At 42.1% G+C, this 13,944-nt stretch overlaps 1 protein-coding gene across 1 annotated transcript in view; it reads right to left on the bottom strand.

Annotated features, from left to right (window-relative positions):
* Nucleotides 1–1,385: 1,385 nt before the first annotated feature.
* Nucleotides 1,386–13,944, bottom strand: part of SELENOT (selenoprotein T) — a 31,181-nt gene continuing 18,622 nt past the window's right edge. The window contains exons 4-6 of the mRNA XM_081087547.1: nt 9,008–9,095; nt 6,249–6,402; nt 1,386–3,844 (exon numbers count right to left, since the gene is read on the bottom strand). Coding sequence (XP_080943673.1) covers nt 6,278–6,402; nt 9,008–9,095 — 213 coding nt within the window. The 3' untranslated portion in view covers nt 1,386–3,844; nt 6,249–6,277. The remainder of the gene's footprint in view (nt 3,845–6,248; nt 6,403–9,007; nt 9,096–13,944) is intronic.

Genomic DNA, 13,944 nt, shown 5'->3' on the forward strand with positions numbered 1-13,944 from the left:
ATAAACGTCTTACCTGAAATCAAATATTGAATGTCAACTGTAACTGAAAATCTTAAAAATACATTTAAAAAAGAAACACTCTTCCTCTCATCTCATTTTCTCTTTTGAGTTCCAATTTTACTGAATTCTTGTTCTTAAGTTTTTCTATAAACATGAAGCAAATGTACAAAGTTCCCTTCTGTCCCATGAACTACATTTTCTTCCAGGTGAGTCCTCAGTCTGGTGTTCTCTGTGGTACAGTGCTCCTCAGTGTGGACCACAGCCTGAGACCATCCACATTATCAGGAAACTTGGTTGAAATGCAAATTATCGGGTCCCATTGCAGACCAAATGAATCAGCATCTCTAAGGATGGGATCCAGGGATTTGTACCAATGATTTTTAGGCACACTCAATTTTTAAAGCCACTGCTTGCTGGAGTATACTTACAGTTACCACATTGTTTCCTTTTATCTTGTTCCTGCTTAACATAGGCAACAGAAGACATTCTGTAAGTCTTGATTGAGAGTGGGTGACATAAGACTCATCCCACAGTAGGCGAGACCAGTTTATACTTTTCTTCGGGATCCTGTTCAGAGCTAAATCTATTTCTATTTGCTTCTCAGCAGCCAAGAGAAAAGGAGCCAGGGACTGTGAAGAAAAAACCTCAGCTGAAATTTTAAAAAATATCTGAACTTTGTTCTATCTTCTAGAACTGTTAAATTGTCTATACCAGTCTAGAGGAAAACACCCTCACTTTATCTCTCTCCAGATTTAGAGATAATAGTATGACTCTCAGGAATTGTGGAGGTTGGGGGTAAAGATGAGCAATGGCTCCTTTTTGCTCCACCCCCAGCACAGAAGCCACCAGAGCTGATAGCTCAGCAACACTGAAGCACAGTAGACTGCAGACTCAAGAAGTAGTTTAAGATTCAAGAATGGTAGGAGTTGAGTGCCAGACTTTGGGTTAGCACTGGTTGGTTTAAGAAGTCATTATAGCCCTAGCTGGTTTGGTTCAGTGGATATTCAGCCTGCAGACCAATGGGTCCCGGGTTTGATTCCAGTCAAGGGCACATACCTTGGCTGCAGGCCCCTCCCCAGCCTGGGCCCTGGTCGGGGCTCGTGCAGGAGGCAACCAATCGATGCATTTCTCACACATCGATGTTTCTCTTGTCTTCCCCTCTCTCTTTCACTCTTCCTTAAAAAAAAACAAAAACAAACAAACAAAAAACCAATGGAAAAAATATCCTCGGGTGAGGATTAACAAAAAACAAACAAACAAACAAAAAAAGTCACTATAAATAAACATTATTTGAGGACACAAATTTTTACAACATAAAGTTTTCCAAATACAGTTAACATATAAAGTGCTCTAGCATAGATTTAATTACACAACAGAGGGGTTACTTTCACACGAGCTTAATAAAAGTTTATTTTCACAATGTTTGAGAGGTAAGCCCCAAACTTTGTCATCCCTCACATTTCTCTCACAAGATTTTTTAAAAGCTTTAAAATTAAATATCAAATCATGCTTTAAAATTCTGTAGGCTATTTTTAAATCTAAATTTAAAATTATGACAATGATAAAATGCCAACAAAAAACATTCAAAGAATTACCATTAGGATCCTGTTTTATTTTGATAGTGGTAAATAAAGGTTGATCAACTGCTGTTGTTGATGTTAGTGCCATAAGTAAGTACCACATGTATATTCTGAAAACATATTTGTCTTGCACATCTTGATACTGAGGTATAAAGCCATGTTTTGCCAACTTTTTTTATTAATCTAACAAATAATTTCTGCCACAATAGTAACTGTGGTGAAAACCCCCAATGACATTAGCAAACGTGCTGTCAGGTTCTATGGTCTTCTAATTAATATAGTACATACACATTTATAAACTACAGAGCCACACTTATTTGCAAGCAATAAATTCTGAAATGTTAGGAATAAAACTATATTATAAATAGCTTCATTTAAACTTTCCCTTCTCCCTTAAATTTGTCTTTTTATATTCATTCTTTCCATATTCACTAAACCCCATTAAATCCTAGATTTAAATATGGCCAAAGATAAAACAACAATATTGAGGTGAATATCAACAAAATAGCTGAGTTTTATCATAGTGTGAACTACCTAAAGCTATTCTCTAAAAGACAATTTATCCACCCAGGGCAAACATGGAAAAAGTTAGAATCAAATCTTCCGTTTCTTCATGATTGATCCGCCAGATACAGTACATTGGAACATTCCCAAGGCTCCAGGTTGAAAAGTCTAAATACCAAAAGATTAACTGTCACTAGTGGAATGTCCATCAGCTAAAGAAAGACCCTGGACATACTCAACAATGTGTTCAACTTGTAGAAGATAAGAAGTTTGAGCTGGTACAAATCAAGTTAAGGTTTTAGCCCTAGTTGAAAATAACAAAATGTTATTACACCCAAATAATAAAAATCTGTAACTCCCCAGGTTAAACTGTATGAAATTAGGTTAACAGTCTGCAGTCTTAATGAAAAGAATAAGCCATTTTAACCAATTTTCTGCAGGCTAACTTCCCTTCACCATGTCCCACCTCGAGGCTGTCACATCATGATCATTACCAGACATGCGTTCAACAAATATTCAACGACAAAGTAAACAGTTGTGCTAAGTGTTTGTTTGGTGGACCCAATATTGAATTATCTCCCAATTTTTCCATAAATCCCTTTACTTCCACTAACACTTTTATTCCTATATGGAGGCTGAAGTATCTTATGACTGTTGCTATATGACCTTTTTTCTACATCATGGTCCTACTTCTGCTAAATTACTCTTACAATCTTTTTAGAACTCTGAAAAGATATTAAACTCACTGAATAAAAAATTTTCAATTTTGTCCCTCAAATATAATAAAATTCTGAAGTTAGGCAAGTTAAATTAGACAAGTGATCTCCATCCGTCTAATATTAATGTTGTAAAGAAGTTCAACTAAACTTTCTTTAGTGAGATGAGTTTCAATTACCCTAAAAATGGTAAATGATCTATTATTTGTTGTGAATCTAAAGTGTATCCCTAATGAAATTATCTGCAAGTCAAAAACAAAAATTTAAACAGACGACGGTTAAATATAATGTTAACAGGTACGCTGGGCAATAAATTCAAAGTTTTTATTTAACTTATATTTGCTTATTTTTTATTGAATTAAGTATAAAGGCCCAGTTAATCAATTTATTAGATTGGTCAAGGCAAGACACTTGAACTATAACAGAATTTTAAAAGCGGTTGGTCTTTTAGTTGTTTCTCTGGTATTCACACACGTGTGCACACATACACACACACAAACTGTTAGAGAATTTTGCATACAGGATCTCCCCCCATAATTTTGTATAATTAACTGTTCAAAATCTGCAGTATTTTGAAACCTACATAAGTAGAACATAACCAAATTAGAGATGTCTGATAAACTCTTATAAAGGGAGAACTTCAGCTTATTCCCAAAAAGATAAATTCTAAACAAAAGAGGAAAATTCATATAAAATCACAACAGATTTAACAGACATCCTTGAAAAAAAAATCAAATTCTAACTCATTTTGCAATTTTTTCAAATATGACTAAGGAAAAATGGTACAAGTAGCAATGTTTACATTTTTAGAAAACTATTAACTCAGTGGATTGGGAGGAGAAAAATTACTATACAGTATTATTGCACTCCACGAATGTGCAGAATTCCAAAATGTGCCAGCACTAAAAACTGTCTTCCATTGAGGTTTTCCAAGAGGTACAACGAGCCTGCTAAGAAACATCTGGTCTGTACTAACAGCTTGCTGTCTTCAGTACAGGCCTTCATAATGTCAGTCACGCTGCTCTTGCAAAAATCCCGTAATGTCTGAAAGACACATAGGAAAAAGAATATTTTATTTCAAACTTCACTCATAAAATCAACTCCTTTATCAAAAAAGAACTGAGAACATCTCTGCTAAGCAAAAGTTAACACCTCTGCACATTCACACATATTTGCTTATAAATTTTTTATCTTGAGCATGCTAAAAGAATTTTTATACTCTTAGGAACTAGTTATTTAAAGGTAGGGAGAGAATCAATCCTATGTAAAAAAAGAGAAACATGGTAATTAGCCGTACCTCTGCTACCATTCCCATTGGCTAATCAGGGCAATGTGCAAATTAACTGCCAGCCAAGATGGCGGCCGGCAGCCAGGCAACTTGAAGAGAACATGAGGCTTGCTTGCTTCAGTGACAGAGGAAGCCAAAGTTCCCTGCCTGCCGCTGCCGGCCTCTGAGTTTGCAGTTTGAAACATTGTTACAAATATAGAAGCTAAACAAAACCCCAGAAACCTGCTTTCAGCCAGCCGGGATCTCAGAGCTGAAGTTGAAACAGTGTTTCGATTATAGAACCCAAACAAACCAGATACCTGCTTTCAGCAGCTGAGGCCTAAGAGCTGGAATCAAGCCTCAGAGCTAAAGCTGGCCCAGAATTAAAAAAAAAAAAAAAAAGGAGCGGTTGGGAGCTTCACTCACCCGCTAGCCTGAAAACAGCCCTCAGCCCTCTCACCCAGACTGGCCAGGCACCCCAGTGGGGACCCCCACCCTGAAGGGTGTGTGACCAGCTGCAAATAGCCATCAGCCCCTCACCCAGGCTGGCCAGGCACCCCAGTGGGGACCCCCACCCTGATCCAGGACACCCTTAGGGCAAACCAGCCAGCCCCCACCCATGCACCAGGCCTCTATCCTATATAGTAAAAGGGTAATATGCCTCCCAGCACCGGGATCAGCGGAGCCGTGAGGCCTCCCGGCACCAGGATCAGCGTGACAGGGGGCAGCGCCCAAACCCCGATCGCCCTGCGGCTCTGTGACAGGGTGCGGCGCCCCAACCCCCTGATCGGCCCTGCTCTGTGTGTGACAGAGTGCGGCACCCCAAACCCCCACCCCCATGGGCCCTGCTGTGTGTGTGATGGGGTAGAGCCATAACCTCCCCATCGGCCCTGCCCTGAGTGTGACAGTGGCAGTGCCCCAACCCCCTGATCGGCCCTGCTCTGTGGCTGATAGAGGGCGGCGCCCCAACCGCCCCCCACGGGCCCTGCTCTGTGTGTGACGGGGTAGAACCATAACCTCCCCATCGGCCCTGCCCTGAGTGTGACAGGGTGTGACGCCCCAACCCCCTGATCGGCCCTGCTCTGTGTGTGACAGGGGGCGGTGCCCCAACTCCCCTATCAGCCCTACTCTGTGCGTGACAGGAGGGAGCTCCCCAACCCCCTGATGAGCCTGCTCTGTGCGTGACAGGGGGCAGCGCCCCAACCCGATTGGCCCTGCTCTGTGCATGACAGGGGGTGGCGCCGCAACCTCCCCATCGACCCTGCCTTGAGTGTGACAGGGGGCAGTGCCCAACCCTCCAATCGGCCCTACCCTGAGTGTGACTGAGGTTGGCATCGCAACCTCCCAATCCGCCCTGCTCTGTGCATGACGGGGCGGTGCCCCAATTCCCCAATCGGCCATGCTCTGAGCCCAACCAGGGGCTACACCTAGGGACTAGGCCTGCCCTCTGCCACCCGGGAGCAGTCCTAAGCCAGCAGGTCGTTATCTCCCGAGGGGTCCCAGACTGCGAGAGGGCACAGGCCGGGCTGAGGGACCCCCCCCTCCCCCCCGAGTGCACAAATTTTTATATATATATATAAAAGCCTTAAGCGATTATTCCAAGCAAATGACTGGTCAACCAGTCTCTATGATGCGCACCAACCACCAGGGGGCAGACGTTCAATGCAGGAGTTGCCCCCTGGTGGTCAGTGCATTCCCATAGCCAGTCAACCTCCCCCGGCCGCTCCCCCTGGCCAGCAAACTTCCTGCGGTCCCTCCCCATTTCCCTCCCCTCCCCCTGGTCCAGCAGCCAGCAGGCCCCAGCTGGCCCGGCCCCAATCAGGACTGGGCAAGACAGCCCAGATAGAACCTGATTGCTGGCCAGGCCTAAGGGACCCCACCCGTGCACATCATGCACTGGGCCTCTAGTATGTATATAAGCAAATAGTATAATATATCAATTCTGGCCATTAGAAGTTCATAGTCAAAAAAATAATATTATAAGCTCAATTATTAAGCCTTGAAGATAACTTAATACAACCTTACTTGATCTTTTCTAAATTTTAATGAAGAAAACATCCATCTGTTAAATCCCAAGTTGAAAACCTAAGTGATAATATATGTAATATCTAGTATCTTACTGATTCCTGATGTGAGTAAACTGATATCTATACATAGTTCTTATATTTTTAAACTACTTACAAAAGAGTTTTCAGTGCTGATAGGTGGGGCTATGATCGATGATGTGGAATTGAATCCATATGGACATTGAGCTTCATTTCATTGTCAAGAATTTGAACAAGCTGTTGCATGGATGGAAGATGACCAGATTCCAGCTTAGACCATACAGGTACATCTATAAAAATAAATGATACCAGCCCTCAAAATTAAAGATGATTCTGTAATAAACATTCACTCCATAAATATTTATTGTCTATGTACATAGCTGGGAATAAAAAAGTGAGCAAAAGAATTAGGCTTCTTGCTCTTAAGGAATTTACATTCTAGTAGGAGAATTGAAAAAACTATACAAATAGCTACAAAATCACAATTGTGTACTAAGAATTAAAACTAGAAGATGCGATGAGAGGGAGACCTGAGAGGCTGGAAAGGAGCCGTTACACTTACTTTGTTTGTTTGGTTAATCTTCACCAGAGGATATTTTTTCCACTAATTTTTAGGGAGAGTGGAAGAGAGAGGAAAAGACAGAGAGAAACATCGATGTGAGAAAAACACATCGACTGGTTGCCTCCTGCATGAGCTCCAACCTGGGCCTGGGCCAGGGAGGAGCCTGCAACCAAGATACATGCCCTTGACCAAATCGAATCTGGGACCCTTTGGTCTACAGGCTGACATTCTATCCACTGAGATAACCTGGCTAGGGTGCACCTACTATTATTAAAAGGAGAGATTATAATTAAAAGTGAGAGCTGAGCCCTGGCCAGTTGTATCCAGTGGTTAGAGGATCAGCCCAAGGACCAAAGTGTCATGGGTTCAAGTCAAGGGTGTGTATCTCAGTTGCAGGTTCTGTAGCCACGGTGGGAGCACATGCTGGAGGCAGCCAATTGATGTGTCTCTCTCTCCCCCTCGTCCCTCCCTTCCACTCTCTATGGAAACCAATGGAAAAAATATCCTCAAGTGAGGATAAAAAAAAAAAGTGACAGCTGAAATATAGAATAGTAGTATAAGAGAGTCTGGAGAGGTAGGCAGGAACTAAATCAGGGATCAACAAATTGCAAAGGGACAGATAGTAAGCATTTTCAGTTCGAAAAGGTATACAATCTGTCACAGCTACTCAACTCTCCTAGTGGCCTGAAAGCATGCATATATGAATAGGCATGGCTGTGTTCCAATAAGACTTTGTTTACAAAACATGCAGCATAGGATATGGTCCACAAAGTCTTGGTTTGCTGATCCCTAGGCTATATCATACAGGGCCTTTTTGCCATCCATGTTAAATGTTCTGGTCTTTATCTTGAGAACAAAGTAAAGACAGTTAATGCATTTGAGGCAGTGAAGCAAGAAGATGAAATGTGCATTTTTAAAAATCACCCTATTTGGAGGTGTCAGCCAATCTATATAATAAAAGCCTAAGCCACCATTAAGGTGGAATGACCGGTGGCTATGATGCACACTGACCCCCAGGGAACAGATGCTCAACGCAGGAGCTGCCCCCTGGTGGTGAGTGCACTCCCACAGGGGGAGCACCACTCAGCTGGAAGCCGGGCTCACAGCTGGCAAGTGCAGTGGCAGTGGAGGGACCCTCTCCCGTCTCTGCAGCAGTGCTAAGGAGCAGCGAGCCGAGCAGTAAGAAACAGCGAGCAAGCAGGCAGTAAGGAGCAAGGCGTCCTAGACTGCAAGAGGGATTCCAGACTGCGAGAGGGATGTCTGCCGAGGAACCCCCATTCCTCCAGTGCATGAATTTCGTGCACCAGAGCCTCTAGTTTTTCTATAAGAAACCAGACAGTAAATATTTTCTGCTTTATGGATCAAGAGGCAAAATCAAGGATATTATATAGGTACTTATATAACTAGAGAGATAAATTTAAATTTCTAATGTTTTTCATTGATGAAACTCAAAATTTTAGGTATAACACTAATTTGAATTTCATATAATTTCTGTGTATCATAAATATTCCTGTGATATTTTTTAAAGAATTAGAATGTATAAAAATTATTGTTACCTTGAAATATAGGCCATATTTGCTAACCTCTGGTTTAGAGAATGTATTAGAGGGGAATAAGGTAATTGTGGCTTAGACTAGAGTGGTGCCAATGAAGATAAAGAGATGGAGGACCTAAGGACGGGGACTGATTTTTGAGACATGTAAAAGGTGGCACTGAGAAAACTTGGTAATCCATTAGGGTACAGAGAGTAAGGGCGAAGTGATTTTACCCTAGGTTTCTGACTTGGGCAATTGGATAAAATGATAATAGTGCCATTAAATAAATGAGAAATGCCAGGGAAAGAACAAATTGGAATATACAGGAATTACAGGAAGCAGAAGTAATCAAGAGTTTGGGAATAGAAGTTTAAGATTCTGGGTGTAGCATCTAGATGAAAGATCTAGAACTCTGTAGAGCTACACATTCAGGGGTCATCACACAGATGTTATTTTTTTACATACGTTTTTATTGATTTTTTTTTGAGAGAGAGAGGAAGGGAGAGATAGAGAAGAGAGAAACATCAATTGGCTGCCTCCTGCATACCCACTTCTGGGGATTGAGCCCACAACCCAGGCATGTGCCCTGACTGGGAATCAAACCAGAGACTCTTGGTGCATGGGATGACACTCAATCCATTGAGCCATGCTGGCCAGGCCAGATGTAATTTTAATGCCATGATAGTAGATGAGGCCATATAAAGAGATAATTTAGCATACTATGAGAACTAGAAAAGCCTGATGCTCACTATAAATCACCTAAAATTTATCACAGAATGTAAACTACTCAGAACTCACCGTTCAAAGTTATTTCAAATGCACCTGTTGACATACACTGGTTCTCAATCATGTTGCTCAAGAAGAAAACCATCATACATGCATAGACCTAAAAGATAATATAATTAAGTACAATATGCATGACAACTTCAGACATAGTAACCTTTAAGTAGTATCCTTATTTTTGGTAATTGCTATTTTTAATTCTACTTTAAAAGTTTCTATACAGACTACTAATGCGATATCCCATAAGTTCAATAATACACACAAAAAAATAAAAATGCAATATTAATTCACAGCTCCATACATGATAAAGAACTTATGTGATAAGTTACATATATATATGATATATATCATAATATATATGAGATATATATATATATATACACACATATATATATATCATATATACATATGTATATATTAAGGTACAGGCAGAATTTCTAGAGATCTCTTAATAGCCTTAGTAAGTTTAACAAAAGAATACCAGCATGCCCTAACCAGTTTGGCTCAGTGGATAGAGCGTCGGCCTGGGGACTGAATGGTCCCAGGTTTGATTCTGATCAAGGGCATGTACTGTGGTTGCGGGCACATCCCCAGTAAGAGGCGTGCAGAATGCAGCTGATCGATGTTTCTCTCTTATCAATGTTTCTAACTCTCTATCCCTCTCCCTTCCTCTCTGTAAAAAATCAATAAAATACATTTAAAAAAAAAAAAAGAATACCAGCATAAGAAGGGTTCATTTTATCATTTTTATAATATAATGAATAAATTCACAAGAGACTACTGATGCAACAATCAGCAACTCCATGTTTTCAATACAACATGTCCACGTTCCAAACAAATCATTTTAAGTGAAACTGTGAAATATGTATTTGGTCTTCCTCCCAGGTTATAGCACACAGCATCTAAAAACCCTTGGAATTTCTAGGGTAATGGGAATGGGAAAAGTGTCTTTTGTTATGTTAATGAAGTGATTTTTGATCAGTACCTAAGGATGGAGCTGACTACCAGGAAAGAGGAAAGCCGGCCAGGTGATTAGAGCATTGGACATTTCCGTTTCAGGGAAAAAAAGAGAGATGGAAGGCCAAATTAGTTGCCAATTGCCAATGAATAAATTATTCATGCTTATGTAATGAAGTCTCCACAAAAACCCAAAAGGACTCAGATTGAAGAGCTTCCAGGTTAGTGAACCTTTATGTACTGATGCAAAAGGAAAAAGATGCAAGCAGAATGGTACACCTGGAGAGGGCATGGATGCTCCCTTCCCACGTATCTTGCCCTATGCATTTCTTCCATCTGGTTGTTTCTGAGATATCCTTTTACAATAAGCAACTAATCTAGTAAGTAAAATGTTTCTTTTGAGTTCTGTGAGCCACTCAAGCAAATTAAACAAACCCATGGAGGTGTCTGTGGGAACTTCCACTCTGTAGCCAGTTGATCAGAAGCACAGGTATCAACCTGGGCTTGCAACTAGCATCTGAATACCATAGTGTGTGTGTGTGTGTGTGTGTGTGTGTGTTGGGGGGGAGGGGGGGGAAGGCGGGGGACCAGGAGATGTGTCTTGTTGGACTGAATTCTTAACCTGTGGAATCTGATGTTATCTCCAGGTAGATAAGTGTAAGAATTGAGTTGAATTCTCAGACACCCTGCTGATGTCCAATAATTGGTGTGATGGAAACACACACACACACACACACACACACACACACACCACGTTTAAATTGGGTCCATGAACCCAAAAGACAAACTAAGAAAAAAGTAGATAAGAAAGCACAGGCATATATATATATAAAAGCCTAAGCGACCACTATGACCAAATGACTGGAACGACCGGTCGACAGTTGCTTTAACACACACTGACCACCAGGGGGCAGACGCTCAACACAGGAGCTGCCCCCTGGTGGTCAGTGAACTCCCACAGCCAACCTCCCATGGCCCCTCCCTTCAGCCAGTCAACCTTCCGCAGCCCATCCCTCCAGGCCGGCCAACCTGCCACAGCCATCCCCACCCCCGCCAGCCAACCTCCTGCAGTCCCTCTCCACCCCCAAATAGCCGGCCCCAATAGGCCCCAATCGGGACTGGGTGAGACACACCGATCAGCCCCAATCGCCGTCCAGACAGAGGGACCCCACGCATGCACAAATTCGTGCACCACGCCTCTAGTATTAAATAATGTTCATTTGCCTTTGAATGCAAATCTTCACCCTTCCAAAAGATACAAGAAGCTCCCTGATGGACAGAGAGCTTTTAATTTAACAAAATCACCTGACTAAAAGAAGGATGAGTGAGGATGTCAATTCACAGAAATGTGTTTCAGAATAATAATTCAAAATGTCCATAGCAGGTGAGAAAGAGTTTTCCGAGGAGAAACCAAGATGGCGGCATAGGTAAACACCGGGAATTGCTGCCTCCCACAACAAATTCAAAAATACAACTAAAAGATGGAACGGACATCATCCAGAACCACAGGAAGGCTGGCTAAGTGGAAATTCTACAACTAGAAGGAAAGAGAAAAGCATACCGAGACTCAGAGAAGGTGCAGTGTGGAAGTAAAATACAAAGGTGCGGAGGTGCATGCGGAGAGGGCTAGTGGCTGATGACACGGTTGTCTTTTTCAATTGGGAGAGAGTCTCAAGCTCTGAGCTCCAGTTCTGGGCAAGTCTCTGGGGACCCAGACTCATACGGGAGAAACGGGACTGTCCGGCATCGGTTGGAACTAGAGGACAGCTTTCTCTCAGACGTGCTCGCAGCAACTGCTGGGACACTGAGAAGCAGTGCCTCTGAGGGCAGGACTGAGAGCAGCCATAACTGCTCGCTCCGCCCTGTTGATCCCCTGGACCCCGCCCCACCCAAGCCATGCACTGAGGCTTTTGCATATGAAAGGCCCGGTCCTTTGTAATCTGAAAATTACTTAACAAACTGCAGCAGGCCCACGACCCCAGGGCAACTTGCATTGCTTCACAGCTAGTTTCTGCTGAGTAGCCTCAGGCAGAGGCTAGATTAGCACCTCCTTAGAGATCCAGAAGCCAGTTCTCCCACTGCAAACACAGCTGATTCTCACAGCCAATTGGCCTGGAGGTCAATCCCTCCCAGTGTTACCTACAACAATCAAGGCTTAACTACAACAAGACTGCACAAAGCCCACAAAGGGGTGCACCAAGAGTGTCTGCCTCAAGTAATTGGGGAGGCTGAGCCACTGGGCCCTATAGGACAATTAGCACAGAGAGCCACTCTATCGACACAGCGAAGCATAAAAAATGCTGAGACAAAGAAACAGGACACAAATGACAGAAATGGAGGAAAGCAAACAACTGGATATAGAGTTCAAAACCACACTTTCAAGGTTTTTCAAGAACTTTCTAGAAACCGCTGATAAATTTAGTTAAGACCCTCAAAAAGTCTGGTGAGACAGCCGATAAATTTAGTGAGACCCTCAAGAAATCTAGTGGGACACCCTTGACGTTGTGATAAAGGACCAACTAGAAATCAAGCATACACTTACTGAAATGAAGAATATTATACAGACTCCCAACAGCAGACTAGAGGATTGCAAGAAGCAAGTCAAAGATTTGAAATACGAAGAAGCAAAGAACACCCAACCGGAAAAGCAAAATGAAAAAAGAATCCAAAAATACAAAGATAGTGTAAGGAGCCTCTGGGACAACTTCAAGCGTATACCAACATCCGAATTATAAGGGTGCCAGAAGAAGAGAGAGAGCAAGATATTGAAAACCTATTTGAAGAAATAATGACAGAAAACTTCCCCTACCTGGTCAAAGAAATAGACTTACAAGTCCAGGAAGCACAGAGAACCCTGAACAAAAGGAATCCAAAGAGGACCACACCAAGACACATCATCATTAAAATGCCAAGAGCAAAAGACAAAGAGAGAATCTTAAAAGAAGCAAGAGAAAGAAACTCAGTTACCTACAAAGGACTACCCATACGACTGTCAGCTGATTTCTCAACAGAAACTTTGCAGGCCAGAAGGGAGTGGCAAGAAATATTCAAAGTGATGAATACCAAGAACCTACAACCAAGATTATTTTATCCAGCAAAGCTATCATTCAGAATTGAAGGTCAGATAAAGAGCTCCACAGATAAGAAAAAGCTAAAGGAGTTCATCACCACTAAACCAGTATTATATGAAATGCTGAAAGGTATCCTTTAAGAAGAGGAAGAAGAAGAAAAAGGTTAAGATACAAATTATGAACAACAAATAAACATCTATCAACAAGCGAATCTAAAAATCAAGTGAATAAATAATCTGATGAACAGAATAAACTGGTGATTATAATAGAATCAGGGGCATTGAAAGGGAGTGGACTGACTATTCTTGGGGGGGAAAGGGGTGTGGGGGGTGCGGGAAGAGACTTGACAAAAATCGTTCACCTATGAAGGACAACAGTGGGGTGGGGGGGGATGAGGGCGGAGAGTGGGAGGGGACCCAGGTGGAGGGGAGCTATGGGGGGAAAAAAAGAAGAACTGTAATAATCTGAACAATAAAGATTTAATTTAATTTAAAAACAAAGAGGAGTTTTCCCTGCCCACCTTCCCCTTGAGCTAGGTGGGCTTTGATTTCATAGAAGTTACCCTAGCATTTGGAAATAGAAGTCCAGGAAAAGAACACACAAGAAGTGTAATGTAAGCTACAGTTGTCAAGTACATTCATCTTCCACAGTAGATGTCTATAGAGGTAATGCACTGAAGATCTTTTGAAATCAACAGAATCTACACTAATAAAAGAGAAAAATGGTAATTGGCGTACGGCGATACCTTTTTCATTGGATAATCAGGGCTATATGCAAATTAACTGCCAACTAAGATTGGCAGTTAACTGCCAACAAGATGGCGACTAATTTGCATATGTAGGCACAATGCAGGGAGGCGAAAGGGAAAGCAGGACGAAGCCCCCTGCCACTGACAGTGAAACCCAGGGGGGAGCTAAGAGCTGG

Source organism: Myotis nattereri, assembly GCF_964212035.1.
Source record: "Myotis nattereri genome assembly, chromosome: 3".
In the NCBI taxonomy this organism is placed as follows: domain Eukaryota; kingdom Metazoa; phylum Chordata; class Mammalia; order Chiroptera; family Vespertilionidae; genus Myotis; species Myotis nattereri.